Source organism: Phoca vitulina, unplaced genomic scaffold (genome assembly GCF_004348235.1).
Source record: "Phoca vitulina isolate PV1807 unplaced genomic scaffold, GSC_HSeal_1.0 scaffold33, whole genome shotgun sequence".
Lineage (NCBI taxonomy): Eukaryota > Metazoa > Chordata > Mammalia > Carnivora > Phocidae > Phoca > Phoca vitulina.
This window is the reverse complement of record NW_022589736.1, coordinates 14,331,769-14,351,210: the sequence shown is the minus strand read 5'-3', so window position 1 is coordinate 14,351,210 and position 19,442 is coordinate 14,331,769. Positions and strand designations below refer to the sequence as shown.

Below are 19,442 nucleotides of genomic sequence, written 5' to 3'. Positions count from 1 at the left end.
TCAAGTATGTTATGGCAAAGATGAGGAAATGCATACACACCCTCTTCCTAGACCTGCCTCTGAAGTCAGGGTGCATGTTTTAGTATATGATACATGAATCAGAGCCAGGACCAAGGCTGTAAGACCTGCCAAAGAAATAAAGACCAGCTGAGTCCTTGCACTCAGAAAGTCAACACCTAACCATCTAACCCAGCCTGCCTTCTGGAAAGACAGAGGGGAGGAGACTGGCTGGGACTATTAGGGCCTGTCCATGGGAGACAGGTATTGGAGAAAAATGGACCTGAGTTTATACTGAACCAAATTCCAATAGGATCACGTCCAGTAGCCTCATTGAACTCCCATGTGGAACCTTGAAAGGACATAAAGTATAGAAATCCTTCTGTCAAACATGAAAAAGTGCTCAACATCACTCGGCATCAGGGAAATCCAAATCAAAACCTCAATGAGATACCACTTCAAACCAGTCAGAATGGCTAAAATTAACAAGTCAGAAAATGACAGATGTTGGCAAGGATGCAGAGAAATCCTCGCCAACATCTGTTGGTGGGAATGCAAGCTGGTGCAGCCACTCTGGAAAACAGTATGGCGGTTCCTCAAAACAGAAATAGAAAACAGAAATAGTTGAAAATAGAGCTACCCTATGACCCAGCAATTGCACTACTGGGTATCTACCCCAAAGATACAAATGTAGTGATCTGAAGGGGCACATGCACCCCAATGTTTATGACAGCAATGTCCACAATAGCCAAACTATGGAAAGAGCCAAGATGTCCATCAACAGATGAATGGATAAAGAAGATGTGGTGTATATATACAATGGAATATTATGCAACCATCAAAAGGAACGAAATCTTGCCATTTGCAATGACATGGATGGAACTAGAGGGTATTATGCTAAGTGAAATAAGTCAATCAGAGAAAGACAAGTATCATATGATCTCACTGATACGAAAATTTGAGAAACAAGACAGAAGATCATAAGGGAAGGGAGGGAAAAATGAAACAAGACAAAACCAGAGAGGGAGACAAACCATAAGAGACTCTTAATCTCAGGAAACAAACTGAGGGTTGCTGGAGTGGAGGGGTGTGGGAGAGATGGGGGGGCTGGGTGATGGACGCTGGGGAAGTATGTGCTATGGTGAGCGCTGTGAATTGTGTAAGACTGACGAATCACAGAACTGTACCCCTGAAACAAATAATACATTCATTTTATGTTAATAAAAATATAAAAATAAATAAATTAAAAAAAAAAAAAGAAACCCTTCTGTCAAGACTTTGTGGAATTCTATAGGACTGGGCAGGAGATGTGCCTCACCGACCCAGAATAACTGGGAAATCAAATAACATACATAAGTGAATTTCCTAAGCACCTGAAACGTGCTTAAGTGCCAAAACTTATTTTCAATATTTTAGAGTTTTGGGGGTTTTTTTGAGAGAGAGAGAGAGCACGTGTGAGGTGGGAGAGAGGCAGATGGAGAGGGAGAGAATCTTAAGCAGCCTCTATGCCCAGCACGGAGCACAACGCAGAGCTCAATCTCACGACCCTGAGATCATGACCTGAGCTGAAATCAAGAGTCGGACAATCAAATGACTGAGCCACCCAGTTGCCCCAATTATTTTCAATATTTTATACAAAAAGCATTTGGGTGCAATAGCTCACATTGACAATCGAATAATCACCAGAAAAAGGCAACCCAGAATTTGCTGTTGAGTCTAATTGGATAAAAGAGCTCTGAAGGAGAACGGAGATGTGACTTTTCAAGGAAAGGCTTGCTATTGTCCTCTGAAGGCCGACTGTCACTCCGTTTTCAGAGAGGTTTCCTGCTGTGGTTTCCTCAGCCTGGGATTTCGAGAAACAAAACACAGATTCCAAATCTCAGCTCCAGCAAGTACAAGTTGAGTGACCTTGGGGAAATGACATATCCTCTTTAAGACTCAGTTTCTTCAGGGCACCTGGGTGGCTCGGTTGGGCGACTGCCTTTGGCTCAGATCATGATCCCAGGGTCCTGGGATCGAGCCCCGCATCGGGCTCCCTGCTCGGCGGGAAGCCTGCTTCTGCCTCTCCCACTCCCCCTGCTTGTGTTACCTCTCTCGCTGTCTCTCTCTCTCTGCCAAGTAAATAAATGAAATCTTTAAAAAAAATCTAAAAAAATCTAAAAATCTAAAAACCTGAAAAAAAAAAAGACTCAGTTTTTCTGTGAAATGAGGATAATAGCGCCCACCTTATAGAGAGAGATAATATATATAACACATACTATACAATAATATGCATTATATATAAAACACACGCATAGATGGATAGATGGATGCAGAGACATACAGATAACAGGCAGAACATACAAAAGTGCTGTCACATGCTCTGTAATCCCTTTCCGGTCCTTCAGCAGAAGCACTCAAGTGGAACGCTGCTCACCACCAAGAAGAACAACGGAAGGGGGACAGAGGAGCAGACAAACCCCAAGGGACTCAGTCCAATAGCCTCAACATGGAAATGAAGCAATATATTTTTAAACTTTGTGCAAAGTCTCAGAATCGTCCACGAATGCCCATCCGTCCTGACCTAAACTTCTAAGCTTGCTCAAGAAAGGAAGAAGAGCAATGACTGAATTTTCATGGTCCTAACGTTGTGTGCTGTGTCGTGAATATGAGGACAGGGTGTCCCAGAGACCAGCTTGTCACTTTGCTCTTTGTAGACCAGTATTTCCAATCATTTAGCCCAGGAGCCCTCGATTCCAGGAAGAGCTCAAGATCTCCTGCATATGTCTGTATTCAATGGCGTATTTGTGAAGAAAGAATATTTTTATGCAATTAGACCAGGGTGCCATGGAAATGACTAAAACAACAAACCTCTATGTATATTATTGCAAACTAAGTAAGCCACATAAGGCCAACCCAGGCCCAAAGAGTCTCTGAAAAACATTCACAAAGCCATTCAAATCTGGGTGTCTCTTCCTTTGGAAATGAGAGTCTGTCTGATAAGCAACAACTCTGGGAAGGCCCCATTTACCTTTTTGTTTTGGCACTCAGTGGGTATTTACGAACGTCTGGGGCCTGTGCTAAAGAATCTGAGTTTTATCCATCTGACTCTGGATAATATGACAGACTTTAATAAAATAAAGCAAAGCTTTTTAAGCTGATAAACCTCTTGTACTTAGCTGCAAGGCCCACTTAGTGAACAAAACAGGTTTCAGCATATTATTCGGATTTATAAAATAGAATGACCAACGAGACCCGAATCATTACCAAGAAGTAATCCAATTATTTCAGCAACCATATCTTTGATTATGCATGCTCCAGAACTTGCTCCGTGCAATCTTGGAAGAGATCAGGCTGGAGAAACTAGGAATGGTTCACATATTAAAACCATGTGCAAGCTGACTTCAGCAAAGCACAACTGATGAAAATACAGTGGATAAAGGTCCCATGTCACCCCAAGGATTAGGATCATGCCTTGAAAGCTGAGAATGAGTAAGCAGATCAGGGAAAGATCTAGGGGAGAAAGGGAACACACTTCTTGGAAAGTTTATACACAACTGGAGCTGAAGATTGGGAGCTGGGAAGAGGGGGTGGGGAGGGGACTCAGTACTTCCCCAAGCGTGAGAAATGAGTAGCATCCTCCATTTGGAGTTAAACAGTTTTAAAGGGGTGGGCTAGACAATGTAGTGTCCATAGCTGTTGCGTCGTGATCCATGGCCCCACTTCCAAGTGTCTAACTTTTTGATCGTTGCATTAGCCAGATGGATAGCACCTTGAGGATGTCTGGGGGATTATGCAGAGGCTCTGCACCTCCTCCTGCAGGTCAAACCCAGCCAGAGGAAGCCCAGACCAAACTCCTTGTACTCTGCTCTCGCTAATGGTGGAAGGGAGAACAGGCGGGGAGGAGGATGAGCAGGGAGAGCTTCAGTCGGGAGTGTTGTGTTCGGAAAAACCCAGCGAAACTTCCAGCAGCTAAAATTAGTTCTCACGAGTCACAGATTTCATCCCGAAGCCCCGAGGGGTGCAGACATCCCGTCTGGAGGTGATTAACACCAGTGCTAACTGATGATTCTGAACCCCGGGCGGATTTCCAATTCGACTTTTTGCATCGAGACTTTTTTTTCTTGGTCGTGGGGCTCTTGCTTCCTCCCTCCCAGCTTGCTTCCTCCCTCCTCCTTCTCCAGCCTCTCTCTCTCTCACGTTCTGATCGGTAAGCGGTTGTGATGGTGTGCAGACGAACAGCCGCGTGCATTTGGGAAATGTCTCGGTACTGCCACACCACGGGCTTCGGCCTTTGGTCGCGCTGTGCACTTGGCCTCTGCTTACTCTCTTCCAGAGCACTCTGAGGATGCCTAGACAGCGAGCCCTTGGTGCACGGCAAGGGGACCTCTGGGCCCGAGGGCTGTCCTCGGCAGGGTCTCGCCACTGCACGCCGCACTGTTGGGTACAGTCACCTGCTTCCAGTCTGTCCTTCCGTGGGTCCTCTCACCACCTCCGCGAGCATTTCCTGACTTGCTCCTGAAAATCAGGGCCTCTCCCCTCCCCGCCTCCATCATCTGCACCTCCTGGTCACACACCCAGCACGGAGTAAGGGGTCCAAACTCACGACTTGCCACGGCACCTCCGATGGGCTTTCTGCTTCTTCACGCCATCTACGCGCCACCTCCCTCCCGACTCCGGTCTGCCGCCTGCGTACCAGATGGTAAATATGGTAAAACGTCATCAGGGCCTCTTCTGACGCTTCCATTTGCCCACTCTGGTGACAGGTGAATTAAAAATCCTGATAATTCAAAGATGATACTTTTTTCCCCACCACCGATTGTTAGACATTAGAAGGTCAAAGCTGGATCAAATCTTTCAAGTTCTATTTGAAAAATTCATTTCAGATTGAATGCTACATCTTGTCTCAAACAGAGTAAGCACATCGTATCTTCAGATAATTGGTGCTGAAGGATAAACCATCCATCTCCCTGCACGATGGCCAATATTTGAAAATAGCCTGTCCAGAGCCAGATCACCATCGCCTCTGCTGGGGAGACCTCCTCAAGGCCAGGGCAGGGTTCAGGGCTCTGCCCTGGGAGCTCTCACCTCTCATTTCGGTGACAGCCGACAAGACTGGATTTTAACTGATCTGTTTACTGTCTGTCGCTTCCAGCAGACAGTCAGCACCTCCAAGACCAGTTGGTGATGAATCCATCTCTGCAACCCCATCATATCGCCTGACACATATTAGGCTCAATAAATGTTCACTAAGTGAGTGAATGTCAATCCCCTGCCTTCCATTCTCCGAGGCTACATCTCCTGAAACGTTTAGCTGATGCTAAAATGACGGTTTCCAGGAGACGATGCTGACATGAACAAAAGAGAGCAGAGGAAGTGACATGTTCTTCCATCTGGCCTGAAGCCACTGGCCATTGAGTGTAAAGGTGATATAGGTGAGACGTTCCCTTCCTGCTTCTCCCTCCAGGTGTCCTCTCTACCCCAGGGCCTTTGAGAGACAAAAACAATGGTGGATTCACCATTGCCCCCACCACCTAAAGTGCAGAATTGCTTTATCTCGATTGCACTGCTTGTAAAATTCCCTCCCTCACCGCTGTGCACACCCCTCCACCTACTTTCTGAAACCAGACAGTATTTGTTTGACTATGTCCTAAGGGGTTAGAGGTGAACCAACTGTCAACAGACAACCAATAAACTCTTTCTCCAGAAGCAGCAGGGAGAGGGCCATGGGCCCACAAACAAAGCAGAAATGTGGCCAAGTGATACCTGTGTCTGAGATTAAAGCTAACCAAAAGGCATTTAGCCACGCACAGGATCCACTCAGCAGAGACGATGGAGGGGAGATGAGGCACCTTTCTGGAAATCCTCGGAAAGCGCCATGCTGAAATGCAGTCGGTGGAGTAAATCAGTAAGCCTGAGAATGACAACCACCAAAGCCCGCGGCAATACAAGTGATGATACCTGAGGGATGAAAAGAGCGAGCAGGGTGGAGGCTGCTGTGCAGGGCAGGAGGCAGGAGGGGGAGGCGTGCGCACCGGCCAGCATGGGGCCATTCCGGCCAGCCCCCAGGAACAGCCGTGCCGCAGCGGGACAGAAAGACTCCCTGGTAGAGAAAAACCCTGGAGACGACTATAGGCTTTGTGAAAACACATCAGGCCATCCAGCTCTAGGGCTCTGATTTCTTGTTCGTAAAGGAAACTTCTGCTTTTAATTTGCTTTCTCGTGGAGCATTTCCTCTTTGGGGGAGAACATGCTAGTTTGATGACATGCATATCCAATTACCCGGTGGGGCACAGATCTCATGATTTAGTAAACTGACACTCCAAGTTTTTTGTTTTGTTTTGTTTTGTTTTTAATCTCTTTTGAGTCTGGCTAGTGTGAATCAATTCGCTGGGATCGTCTGAGCAAGATGAATAAACAGATGAATTTAGTTTCTGAACTTCTAAAGCCAAAGTCCAGACCATGGACCCAAGGCAGCCTAAACAAGGCAATGTGTCCCATCCCACAAAGCTTAGGAATATAACAAGATGATTGCTGCCTGCTAGCAAGGCCAGTTAATTACTCCTATTAGTGTTAACACTCCTCCTACTGATGGTAGTAACCACCATCATAATGCCCCATGCTTGGGTCTTTCCCTGGCACTAATTATGCTACATTCTCTCCTACTGGAGCTTGGGTTCATGCTCTCTCCCTGGGACATGTGTATCCATAAAGAAGCAGCTGTCAATGGTTTAAAATCATGATGACTGCCTTGGCAAGGAGCATCCTTTGTCTCTGAAAATGGACCTACCATGCAGATGAGGCATTCTTAGCGCCGCTCTCACAAAGCCTATTAGGCTGTGTATGTTGGCCAATCGATATTTACGTGACCTGGTTTTAAAGACTGAACAACATCAGAGGCCAGTCAAAAAGCAAGGGGATTATGGTAAATACTTGGCCTGGAGGTTCTGGTAGGCAGGGAGGTCAGAGGTCACAGCACGGGTAGGGGCCTCCCCACCCACGGCAGACCCGCCCTAACCATCCAGCCTGCCCTAACGCTCTAATGCCTAAACTTCTTAAGACCTCCGCCCAGTTCTTGCCGGCAAACATCCCCTGTGTTTCTCCATAGCGCGCTGTATCCCCGAGCATAGTTTAGGCAAGCCATCATTAACTCATCTCCTTGAAGTTTCGAGAAGAAAGGCAGCCTATGTGTGATCACAAAATTCAGTCTGGTCAGTGAGATGCTGATTCTATGTCCTTGGAACTTGTGCTTTCTTGGCTGAGCCACATCTCCAGCCTGGACACCAACATGCTCATCGGGGGTTCCAGAACACTCTGTCCTCCATCCTTCTCAGTAACTTAAGTGGTGCAGGCAAAGACGGTTTTTTTTTTGTTAAGTCCTGATCCCCAAGGAGAGATTCCTGACAGGATAAGGACCCATTCGATGTATTTTTAAAAATGAGTATCCCTGATAGAAAAAAAATATTTCTTCTTCCAAATGATGGATAACATAGACATGAGTGGAGAGATCAAAAGAGAAGCAATTCGTCAAGTATCTGCGCTGGCAAAATGCGGAATGTTTTGCCTGGTGTGCAGAGAGGAGGACCTTTGGTACGTGGTCTGTCACAGGCGCTTTTGCCGTGATTGGGTATCTCAGCGTGACAGGTTAATCAAATGAAAATAATGCTGTACCCCAAAAAAACCGCAGAGGGTAACCCCTTCTCCATCCCAGGTGACACGAAGAACGGGAGTTGAGTGCGGACCCCTGCGGCAGAGCTGGCTTCCCCTGTGTGCTGTCTGTGGGTCACGGCCAGCTCAGCAGCCGTGCTCTCTGGTCTCCCGGTGCAGGATGGGAGTGGGGCGTCTGGGCGCAGTGTGTCAGTGGGAAGTAGCAAGAGTCTGAGAGTGAGATCCACGAGTTCCAGCTTCTAACCCTAGTTCGACCCGGAGCCAGCCTTGTGCTGGGAACACCAACGAGGTCACAGGCCTCTCACAGAGGCCCTGCCTGCCATTTTGGAGTCTGACCCAGTCGTTAAATCAACCTGAGACTAATCCCTGGAGCAAAGCTAGTGGTGACCAGGGAACTACCACGTTTAAGCTTAACAAGTTTATACTTAAAATAGAAATAAATATAGTATTGCTTTACTTAATACTGTATTTTAACCCCACCAAGTATTGTGTTGTATACATGATAAGGATTTGGATGTACTATGTTCAAACTATCCTCAGATATATATATATGCCCAGATCTCTCCCCCAGACTTCTGACCTCCCCATGTACATACACTATTCCATGGATATCTCAAAGAGGTCTCAAGTTTAACATGCCCAAGACGAAATTCTTGATCTCCCTGATCCTCCTAAACTTGCTCCTCCACCACCCCCTAATTCTTTTTTCTTAGCCATTTACATGATTGCTTAAGCCAAAGACTTGGCTTTACACTTGAAACTTCTCTTTTATCTCCTGCATCCAAAATACACCGACCACCTGACCCCCATCACTGCCTCCCTGGTAGAAGCAACTCTCACTGCTCACCTGACAGCGCCTCTCAAGGGTCTCCACCCTCCACTGCTGCCCTGTCCAACCCCTGTTCACAGAGTAGCCAGAATAGGAATAATCCTCGAGTGAAAATCAGGTCAGTGCACACCTCAGGCCCAAATCCTTCTTTGGCTTCCCATTAACCTCTGTTAAACCAAACTTTCTGCCAAGTCTCTCCTTCTCCAGGCTCTTGCCTACCTCTTGGAATATAACTTTTCTGATATCCTGTCTTGACACCATACTGTAACCACGCTGGCCTTTCGGATATTGCCCTACCTGTGGGCTGTGGCAGACACGTTCTTTACCTACTGCAAATCTGTTTCCTGCTTTTTCTTCCCCAGCACAACTGTGATTTGCACCTCCTCCACATGGTCACCTGCTTCATTCGGCCAGCTGTGATCATCCCATTCTCTCTTCCAGGACCGCTTTAGAAATGAGCGTGGGTGGCATTTCTGGCCAAGGAGACATGAGGGAACGTTGGCTGAGGGACTTCCGGGGAAGACAGTCTAGCTCTTACAGGTACACGGGGCTAAACATCACCTCTTCTTCCACCAGCTGGTGCTGTGTCTGTCCCCGAGGCCTGCAGCTATGACGGCCATCATGTTTGGTTGCGGAGGGTGCAAGGAAAAACCAATGCACTGAGGATGGCGGAGAGCAAGGGTGGATTTAACCTGGGAATGAGGATCTGACTTAGGCACTCATGGGGCTTTCCCACCTATGCAGTTGTTATTATGTGAGGTATGACTTTTTTTTAAATGCTTATGCCAGTTGGGCCTGGTTTGTCCCTTACTTGCAGCTGAAAGCATCCTCCGCTCACACTATTCACTCTGCCTGGAATACTTCCTCCTCACGCTTTATCTGCCTAACCTACTCATCATTTAGGTTTTGTTTTATTAGGTCCTCTGCTCAGAGAAGGCTTCCCTAGCCACCCGCTAGAAATAGGTAACCTCTGTTCCACTTTGCCAGAGCCCCTCATCCTCTTCCTTCAAAGTACTTTGCACATTTAAAATTCCATGTTCATTTATGAGGTTTCTTTGAATGCCTGTCTCTTTCATGAGACTGTGAGCCAGCTTCACAAACAGAGGGGCTGTGTATGTGTTGTTGAGCACTCATTCCCAGTATCGAGCATAGTGACAGGTGCATGGTACATATTCTGTAAGCATTTGCAGAAAGAAATAAACACAAGCTGGATATAACATGGAAAGAAACGTCCTCTCTTCTCTCAGTGACGTGGCCATGTCTGCATGTGAGGGCATAAGATGTTAGCACAAAGAGCTGGACTGGAAGTCAGAGTGGGGCTTGGGTTCAAATGTCGATTCTGATACCAAGTTATATTATGTAGTCTCCCTAAGTTTTATCTTCTCTCAGTGGGTTTAATAAAAACTGCATCTATCTTGTAGGATTGCAGGGAGGGTGAAGGGAGATAAACCTTGTGACCATATTTATATTCTTGCACTGTTCTACAGATGTTTGACGTCAGCATTATTATAAAGTAGGTGCTATGTCCATCCTGAAATGTCCATGTTTTAAGGGGATTCCACTGTAATAATTCGATTAAGCACAGCACAACCAAACCATTTACTATGGACTGAAGAGTATCCCCCTCAAATTCAGAGGTTGAAACCCTAACCCCCAATGTGATGGTGTTTGGAAATGGGCCTTTGAGAGGCAATTAGGTTCAGATGAGGTCATGAAGATGGGGCCTCCATACTGGGATCAGTGCCTTTATAAGAAGAGACACCAGAGAACATGCATGTTCCCCTTCTGCCTTGTGAGGACACAAGAAGGTGGCGGTCTGCGAGGTGGGGAGAAGGTCCTCACCAGGAATTGAATCAGTAAGCACCTAGATCTTGAACTTCCCAGCCTTCTGAACTGTAAGAAATGAATCTGCTGATTGAGTCATCTGGTCTACCGTATTTTATTCTAGCAGCCAGAATGTCTAAGATACCAATGCTTATCTCAGTAAAGCCATCTGCACCTCCTCATAGCTGTGCAGATAGATACCCTACCCCAGTGCCAAGACTTCAGGGAGACAATTACATATACAGTTATATATACAAAGGGAATCTATCGACATTGGTGCAGACCAGAGCGGTGGTTCAGGATTCAGAACAGATGTGAAGGAACAAGCAAGCAGAAGCCCAGATGAAGGGGCACTTTTTGCCTAGCCCCAGATTTCTCTAGATGATACCAGCTTTGGTCCTCTACAGGAAGGACAGTGGCTCATCATTCATTTCTTTAAATCTTCCATGTCAAGTTTGGCAAGGTAGGATCTCTGACAAGAATTTCCACTGGGGTTTTAAGGAGCCAGAGTGAAGAACACATGGCCTGTGTCTGCTTTCAGCTTACCCAGGAAGCTCCCTAACGAGGTATGCAGAAGTGTGTGTGTGTGTGTGTGTGTGTGTGTGTGTGTGTGAATTTATTAGGGGAGAGGGTCCACAGCTTTCACCAGATTCTCAAAGGGTCTGTAACTCCCCCCCTCCCCACGAAAAAGGATGAAACTACCTTAGAAAACAGTCAACATGCTTTGAAAGTGAAAGCACTCTGTAAGTGCAATATGCTAGTTTTATAGCTCAGACGAACCTGGCCTTTACCTATTTCCATAAGTGGGAGCCGTAGGGGCCAAGGACATTATAATGGATAAATCCTGTGATAATGGCAGGCATCTATAGGAGCTGTCAACTAAATCCACACTAAACTACAAAAGCTGCCCAGTTGAATGTATGCTATAGGAAGACTGCTTGCCTTCCAGATAATGAGACAAAGCCAACACAGGGGGGATGTTTCCAGCAGTCCCTGAAGATGCCACATACTGTCAGACCTTTCTCTGATCACAATCCCCCATGGTCTTTCATTGTGTGCAGCGGGCTCTATCTGCTAGAAAGCCTTCCCTTCCTTGGGGAGAAATTCATTTCCTATCAATTACAGACACCAGTTGGCCCAAACCCACTCTAGGAATATGCTCCGTAGTAAGCATTTGAAAGTATCACTGCAAAAAGAAATTGTAATTAAAAAATAACTTGACAGTGGACTTAAGCAAAATAGAAAATAATAATAAAACCCAAAATTGACCACCCTTAATTAACTGTGACAACACTATGCCTATGATAGCATTTCCTGGGTTGTGTAAATGAGGTACCTGAGAAGAAATGAGGAATCTAAAAGCTCAATTTTGGTTTTCATCAAATTTTTTCTCATTTTGATTTCTTTTGGCGATGTCCTAATACTTTTATAGTGGTTTGTATCCCCAGGAAATCCAAGGTGGCACATGAGAAGATGCTCAACATCGTTAGCCATAAGAGAAACATTGCAGTATTATTTATAATAGCCAAGACATGGAAGCAACCCATGTGTCCATTGACAGACAGACAGACAGACAGACACACACACACACACACACACACACACACACACACACAGAGGAATATTACTCAGCCATAAAAAAGGATGAGATCTTGTCATTTGCAATAACATGGATTGACATAGAGGGTATTATGCTAAGTGAATTAAGTCAGACCGAGAAAGACAAATACCATAAGATTTCACTCATATGTGGAATCTAAAAAAACAAAACAAATACATACATAAACAAATAAAAAGCAGAATCAGACCTATAAACACAGAGAACAAACTGATGGTTGCCAGAGGGAAGGGGGTTGGGGGATGAGCCAAATGGGTGAAGGGGAGAGGGAGGTCCAGGCTTCTAGCGATGGAAAGACTAAGTCATGGGGATGAAAGGTACAGCACGGGGAATATGGTCAATGATACTGTAATAGCCTTGTAAGGTGACAGAGGGCAGCTACACTTTTGAGCACAGCGTAAGCTATAGAGTTCAAATCACTATGTTGTACATCCGAAACTAATGTTAACACTGTGTGTCAACTCTACTCAAACAAGCACACTACAAATAAATTTTAAAAACAAGGAAGCAAATCACACCCACAATGAAAGCACTTCATACCGATCAGGACAGCTATTATAAAACATGGGAAATCAGTGTTGGAAGGGGTGTGGAGAAACCGAAACCCTTGCGCGTTGCTGTCAGGAACGTAAAGTGAGGGTGCTGCTTTGCAACACAGTGTGGAGATTCCTCAAAAAGTTAAACGGAAGTACCATATGATCCAGCAACCCCACTTCTGGTATACCCCTAAAGGCAGACATTTGTACACCTGTGCTCATAACAGCATTATGCACAATAGCCACGAGGTGGAAACCACCCACTGTCCATTGATGGATAAATGGAAAAACACAATGTATTATATGCATATAATGGACAATTATTCAGCCTTAAAAAGAAGAAAATTCTGACACCTGCCTCAACATGGATGAATCTTGAGGACATTATGATAAATGAAAAAGCCAGTCATGAAAGGCCAAATACTGGATGATCCCACTGACACAAGGAATCAAGAGTAGTCGAGTGCACAGAGACAGAAAGTAGGAGGGTGGCTGCCAGGGACTTCAGGGAGTTAGTGTTTAACGGGGACAGAGCTGTCCTTTGGGAAGATGAGAAAGTTCCGGAGATGGCTGGTGGTGATAGTTGCCCAACACTGTGAATGTACCTGATGCCACTGAGCAGTACATTAAAGAATGGTAAAAGTGGTAAATTTTGTGTTATGTATATTTTTCCACAATAAAAAAGAAAAAAAGAAAGAAAGAAAAAACCAGCCAAGGTGGCAAGCAATACTTACAAGATATAGGCAATCACCCCGATGGACCAGCAGTCAACAGCTTTGCTGTACGGTTTCTGGGCCAGGACCTCAGGAGCTGTGAAGTGATAAAGGAGAGACACAAGCCTGACTATTTAAACGCCCGAGACATAAAACATTTTTTAGATTTTTCTTCTCTTTTTCTGTCTGCCCCCCAGGCTGAGCTTTCTGTGATTCTAAAAACTGGGTAGAGATATAGAAATTATTTTATGTGTTGGTTTTTCTAGCCAGAAAATCATGAGAGCATTTTGTGTGTGTGTGTGTGTGTGTAATGAGATTAACAAAAAAGTTCAACTAATCAATCTATCAGTGAATTGGAATAGGGTGACTATTTCATGTCAGTGCTGTGCTAGGTACCGCAGCTCAGGCGAGACTGAGTCAGAGACAGGTACACTCCACTTGGAGCCTGGGGTGTGACTTCACCTAAAATTAATTCAGGGAAGCATTTCTGGCCCCCGGGGTAGGGCCCTCCTGGGTGCCGTGGGGGCATGAAAGTGAACTCTCCTCCTAATACCTTCATGGAGCTCACAATCCAGGGGAGGTGAGACCTGAAATCTGGCCCCTGGGAAACTGCCCTAGGCCTGCTCTCAGCTCACTCTTGAAGGTTTTGGGCAGGTGTTTCTCATCCATGAAACAGCAAAAACACTCCTTAATTCCAATCCCTCGGTTCTAATCCAAGAGTCCTCCAGCCTGGGGGTCTCAGCTTATTTTGTCCTATTCTTGCACTTTCTGTTCCTGGCCTTGTGGCTTGAGCCCCGGGTTGGATACCCACTCCCAGTGTCTCTCAACTGGCCGTGGCTGCCATATATATTTGTGCAAAGACTAAATAAATATAAGAAAAACAGTGCATCTTCACAAGCAAAATCTCCTTTTCACCCAAATATACTTGATGGACGTGTCTTTAGCATAGACTTTCCAGAAAACTTAAGAGAGGAGACAAAGTAAAACTAGCTGTCTGCTGGATTGTGTGTTCTATGGCTTTGGGATGCATTAACTCACTTACCCTGACTGGCCTTGAGGGGAAGAGCTTAATTATCATTATCATGATGACTCCCAAGTCACAGGTGAGGACCCAGAGGGACCGGCAGTTCCAGGAACCTGCCCAAAGTGATCCACTGAGAAACTGGTCTCTAAACCAACTCCCTGTCGTGACCTGGGTCATTCATAAATGTTTTCTACTATAACCCTTTCAGCAACCCTCATGATGATCATTCTCTGCACCTGATCTAAGGGAAATGAGCCTCAGAGAAGTTCTCTTTCTGATGCCACCCAGTAGATATGGACCAGCTGGGATTTGAACCAGGTCGATCTCACCCTCGTCCCAGTTCCATCCATTGAAATATATTTACAGTTAAAGTGAGTACTTCTTTAGTCTGTAAGAAAAGTCCCGTTGCAGAAAAACTAACAGGGAAATCCTCTCTTATGTTTGTTACGATAAATTTTCCTAAGTAGGACTGGGGACTATACAAACTTTTGTTGAATGTTTCTGTTTATGATGGTAAGAAATACAATCCACAGATAACCCCCAAATCTACTTTCCGATTTCAGCCCCCATTCCTCCACACTTGAATTAGACTTTATTTTTGTCTTTTTTATCAAGAGCAAAATAAATACATATGTCCTTTCTTTGCTTCGTTCACCCTCAGTGCAATAGCGAAAGGAGAAACAGAACTATAAAGCTAGGGAACTCACAAATCGGAGAAGTGGCCCTTGGATAATTGGGAGCTGGCCACATCGATACTTCCATTTCCCTATAACTGCTAAGAGCATATTTCTCAGACACTTCTATTATGGCAACTGACAAAAGGGAGCCATTTACCACAGTAAATGTCTTGCTGATTTAGGAGGTATGCTCTCTCCGCGCTGATGTTCTGGTCTGGCCACAAGGGCACAGATGGTGGGAGGTGACTGCATTCTGTAAGGAGCTTATTTCTGAGCCTCCAGAGCCATCCGTGTGCCCTGATGGAAAGTTCAGGGAGGCACAGATGGCTCATCGGCGACGTCTGACCCGGTGTCACTTCCCAGCAGGACAGATGGCAGATATCCTGAGCACAGAGCCAGGCTGGTGGGCAGGAGCCCTGGCTTCCATGTCATGGGATCTCCTGGACTCCTTAGGGAGATGGCAAGCCAGCCAGGCTCAGCCACTCCAGGGCATCGACTGTCAAACGGTGGTGCAGGGGCAGCCAGAGTTCAGTGCAGGATTTGGGGCACAAGCTCATGTCACGTACCAGGTGTGACACGGCGACAGACATGGGGAAGGAGCCCTGAAAAGGAAGAGGTCGGCACCTCCAACAGCTGATTCCAAAGTTTATAAGCAAAGACTGAGCCGATCCCCTGAGCCATGATGTGTAGAGGGGTAAGACTCACGGCCCCTGCAAAGCAGGTTTCACTCCGAGGAGGAGCTGATACTGTATTATTTGGAGCTCCCCAGACTCAGCTCTCCAGCACTCTGGGCATGAGAGGGAGGGCTCCTTAAAAGAACATCCTCTTCCTCCTTCTCTTCCCCTCTCCCTCCTTCCCTGCCTTTTAGAAAGAGGGAAATTCTGGCCACCATCCCTCATTCAGAAAAAAAAAGAATAAAGAATGCGGGGTCCCTCCAGAAGTCTGTATGCCCAGGGACTAGTGCACACTCAGCATCTCCCCTTCGGGCTGGCAGAGCGACCCACGTTCTGGAGAACCGTGCAAGGCCCTGCGTGCACTTGAAAAGCAAGTGGCTGATTTTTATGCAGCGTGGAACTGGGATGTTGCTTGTGATGTTTAGACTCTTGAAGCCACAGATGACACATATGATTTTTAAAATATTAGATTTTGTTTAAGTGGTAAAGTTTATAACATCAAGTTTTTTTTTTTGTTTTTTGTTTTTTGTTTTTTAAGGTATCTGGATCTTTCTCAGATGCTTCTAGTCTCGCAATTGACAAAAGGGAGCTGCTGACAGAAGGATGCCAGGATCAGTAGCTTGGGTGTTAGTGGGAAAATTTCTAAACGATTAACAAGCAAACATCGAAGTAGCAATACTGGGGGTAGAAGTCTATGTACTTGTGCCAAACATTTCTTGTTCTTTCTGGTGTTGTGTCTTATTTAGGTTCTGTCAACAACAGCACAATAAACATTTTTTAACCAATTGTTGACAGGTGAACCACTGGCCTTCTGGTGAGATTCTTCACTGCACTTGAAACAAATGGAGAGAGTAAAGTCCTTAGACGTGTAATGTAACAATAAAAAAGAGAAAGCAGCCTGATCTGGGAAAGGATATTCTCACCAACCAAAAATATTTTTAAAAATTGTATCATGGCAACACACACTAATGGCCTTAATTCCAATTCCACTTTTGATTTGATTCTTGAAACCAAATGTACTCAGGGCACCTGGGTGGCGCAGTTGGTTAAGCGCCCGACTCTGGATTTCAGCTCAGGGCATGATCTCAGGGTCATGAGACCGAGCCCCGCATCGGGCTCAATGCTTCGCTCGGAGTCTGCTTGAGATTCCCTCCCTCTCCCGCTGGGTAAATAAATAAATAAATCAAATCAAATCTTAAAAAAAAAACAACAAATGTTCTCTGGGACATTGTTTGAACAAGCCTACTATATCCCTTTAGCTACTTTTCATCTCGTAGTGATTCTTGGAAAGCATCAATTCTCAGGCAATATTCAGAACCCTCCTGACAATTTGCTATGGCGAGCAAATCATGCTGAATCCCTGGGATCTGCTGGGATATTTTCTTTCCTGTTCTCCTCTGGGTCCTGCAGTTGGCTCCCCTTGTTTGGCCAACCTGTTGAATTCTCCTGGTTTTTGGCCCACCTACTACCCTCTCCCAGATCCTTTCAGCCTGTAGCCGGTGCTCTGTGAGAGTTTACCTCTGGCTCTGATCACTTGAGAGACCAGGTGCCACTTTGAGAACCAGCCATGCTCCCTCGTATTATGTTATTAATCTTTTTATTACTTTATTAATCTTATACCATATAATCCTTGGCAAGAATTCGGCTGTAATTCTAAGAAGTCACAGTAACCAATTTACAAACTCTCAGACGACAAATGAGCTTCCACGCAGAGGAGGCCCCGAGCACAGCCGACCGGGGGCCTTGCAAAGTGGGAAGGGTTCTCCGAGCCGTGCCCACCACAAATCCACCGCCCCCCCAACACTGTCAGATGCCGAAGAACATCTGACGGAGAAACGATTTTCTCTTCTGACTGTACCCAGTGCAACTCACGCACTTCACGTGTAGTGGGAGGGTGACAGTGAATCTCACCACCCCCACACCTCCTCGTAGAGGGAGGCTTTGAACTGAAATAACTTATTTTTTTAAAGATTTTATTTATTTATTTGACAGAGAGATAGAGCACAAGTAGGCAGAGGGGCAGGCAGAGGGAGAGGGAGAAGCAGGCTCCCCACCAAGCAGGGAGCCCAATGCGGGGCTCGATCTCAGGACCCTGGGATCATGACCTGAGCCGAAGACAGACGCTTAACTACTGAGCCACCCAGGCGCCCCTAAACTGAAATAACTTAATTGGAACTATTGACACTTGACAAAAAGAGCTGTCATGAAAACACACCGCAGCCTGTTTGTGATGCCATCAGCCCCCAGGTAGAGCAGGACAGGGCTTTGTCTGCTGGTACAGCCTAGACCGAAGGAAAGGACTTGAGGCAAGAGGACCCTTGCATTCCTCCAGCTCATCTGAAGTCCCGGTCCCTGGAGGCTGTCAGGGGCTGTCAGGGGAACAGAGCCCCCTGGAGGTGCTGAAAAGGACATGTGCAAGATGGGTAGTGGTTGAGTGGGAGCAGCTCTGCCTGGGTGACACATGTTGGGTTCCCAGGTCCACTCACCCAAATCCCATAGCACGCCAGCCTCCCGGACGCCCTACCGGACCTTCTGCATCTCTTCCCCGCTGCGTGAATCACACTGTCAAATACCAGGCTTCATGCCCCCTGACCACAAGCACATCGCTCGGGTCTGTATTTTTAGGGCTTAGCATAGTCTGTGTGGTTAACAAATGGCTATTCCTGACATGAATTTGGGGGATAAAAACAGGCAGAATTAGCCTTAAGTCTCTGCATGTGGCCGATTGTCATGCGTGCCGCTCTCCTTGTAAAACTTTTCTTCAAAGGGATTTCAGAATTACTACTTTTCGGTCTCAAGGGCAGAAAAGATTTTCTATCAAGTGATCTCTCAGAACTTCCTTCCCGGCCCGATCTTGGGGTTAACAATTCCGTGCTCTTTGCCATCCCTGACAGAAACAGCATCCCATTGGCTGGTTTCGTTTACTGCAGCAAACAGAAGTTCTGATACCACGTAAAGGATGCAGCTTTAGCAAAGCATCCCCGAGCTACTGGAGATATCTTTGGACTGACAGATGTGGTCCTCTTTTCTGAGGCTTTTCTCATGATTTTTAGTGAAACAGTTGGTTCAAAATGTAAAATAATCGAATTTACTGCTGGGAGACTTGCTACCAACCCACTGGAAAATTCCACTGGGTGGGAAACGTCCTACAACCCGAGCTGTTTTATTTTGGTTGAGAGCAAGGGTTCCTGGTAAAGGGAAGGACTCCAGAGGTTTCAAAAAGGAAGGAAAAAAAATTCAGAAACCTTTCATCTTGTTTTTAAAACAATTAAATTGCCCATATTCCTTACTGAAAGAGAAGAGAAGGGCCTAACCAAGTCTAACTGGAAGCGGGAAGAGGGGCTGTCTATTGGCGTGGGGGTGATACTCAATCCCCAGGCTCTAAAAAAACAGAAAAGGAATTTTCCCTTTTCCTGCGCTCTCAGGGATGTGCTGAAGAGCACTTTCTGCAGAGAGAGGAGGAGACGGAGACTAGCTCACCCTGTTACCAAGTTCATGTCCTTCAGTAAAAGAAATCTGGGATCCCCCACTTATTACACCTGTGGACTTGGGCGAGTCATTTGATCTCTTTAAGCCTCCAGTTTGTTCATCTGTAAAATGGGTACATTCACAGAGCCCACCCTTTAGGACTGTAATGAGGCTTCATGAAAATAATAAACACAATAAGTTACAGAGAGAGCTAATAGTAGTTCATTATGTAAGGATGAAGGGTTGAGAGAACCACAGGAACAAAAAGAGAACAGAGGGTTTATTATTTTTTAGAATTAAGGATGGACAGATCCTTGATGTCGTTTAGTACTTTGCCTTGATTCTAGCTTTACATAATGGAAATGATTCGTAAATGGAGATTTCCACCCTTTGCATTAGAACCTTCAGAAATCAGACCTGAACTGGGCCCACAAG

The 19,442-nt window shown here is 45.8% G+C and overlaps 1 protein-coding gene across 3 annotated transcripts in view; it reads right to left on the bottom strand.

The window, feature by feature from the left end:
- CAMK1D (calcium/calmodulin dependent protein kinase ID) overlaps positions 1-19,442 on the bottom strand; it is a 420,413-nt gene that overhangs the window by 25,673 nt on the left and 375,298 nt on the right. For all 3 annotated transcript variants that reach the window (XM_032425563.1, XM_032425565.1, XM_032425564.1), the window contains exon 6: positions 13,186-13,261. In XM_032425563.1, the coding sequence (XP_032281454.1) occupies positions 13,186-13,261 (76 nt within the window). The remainder of the gene's footprint in view (positions 1-13,185; positions 13,262-19,442) is intronic.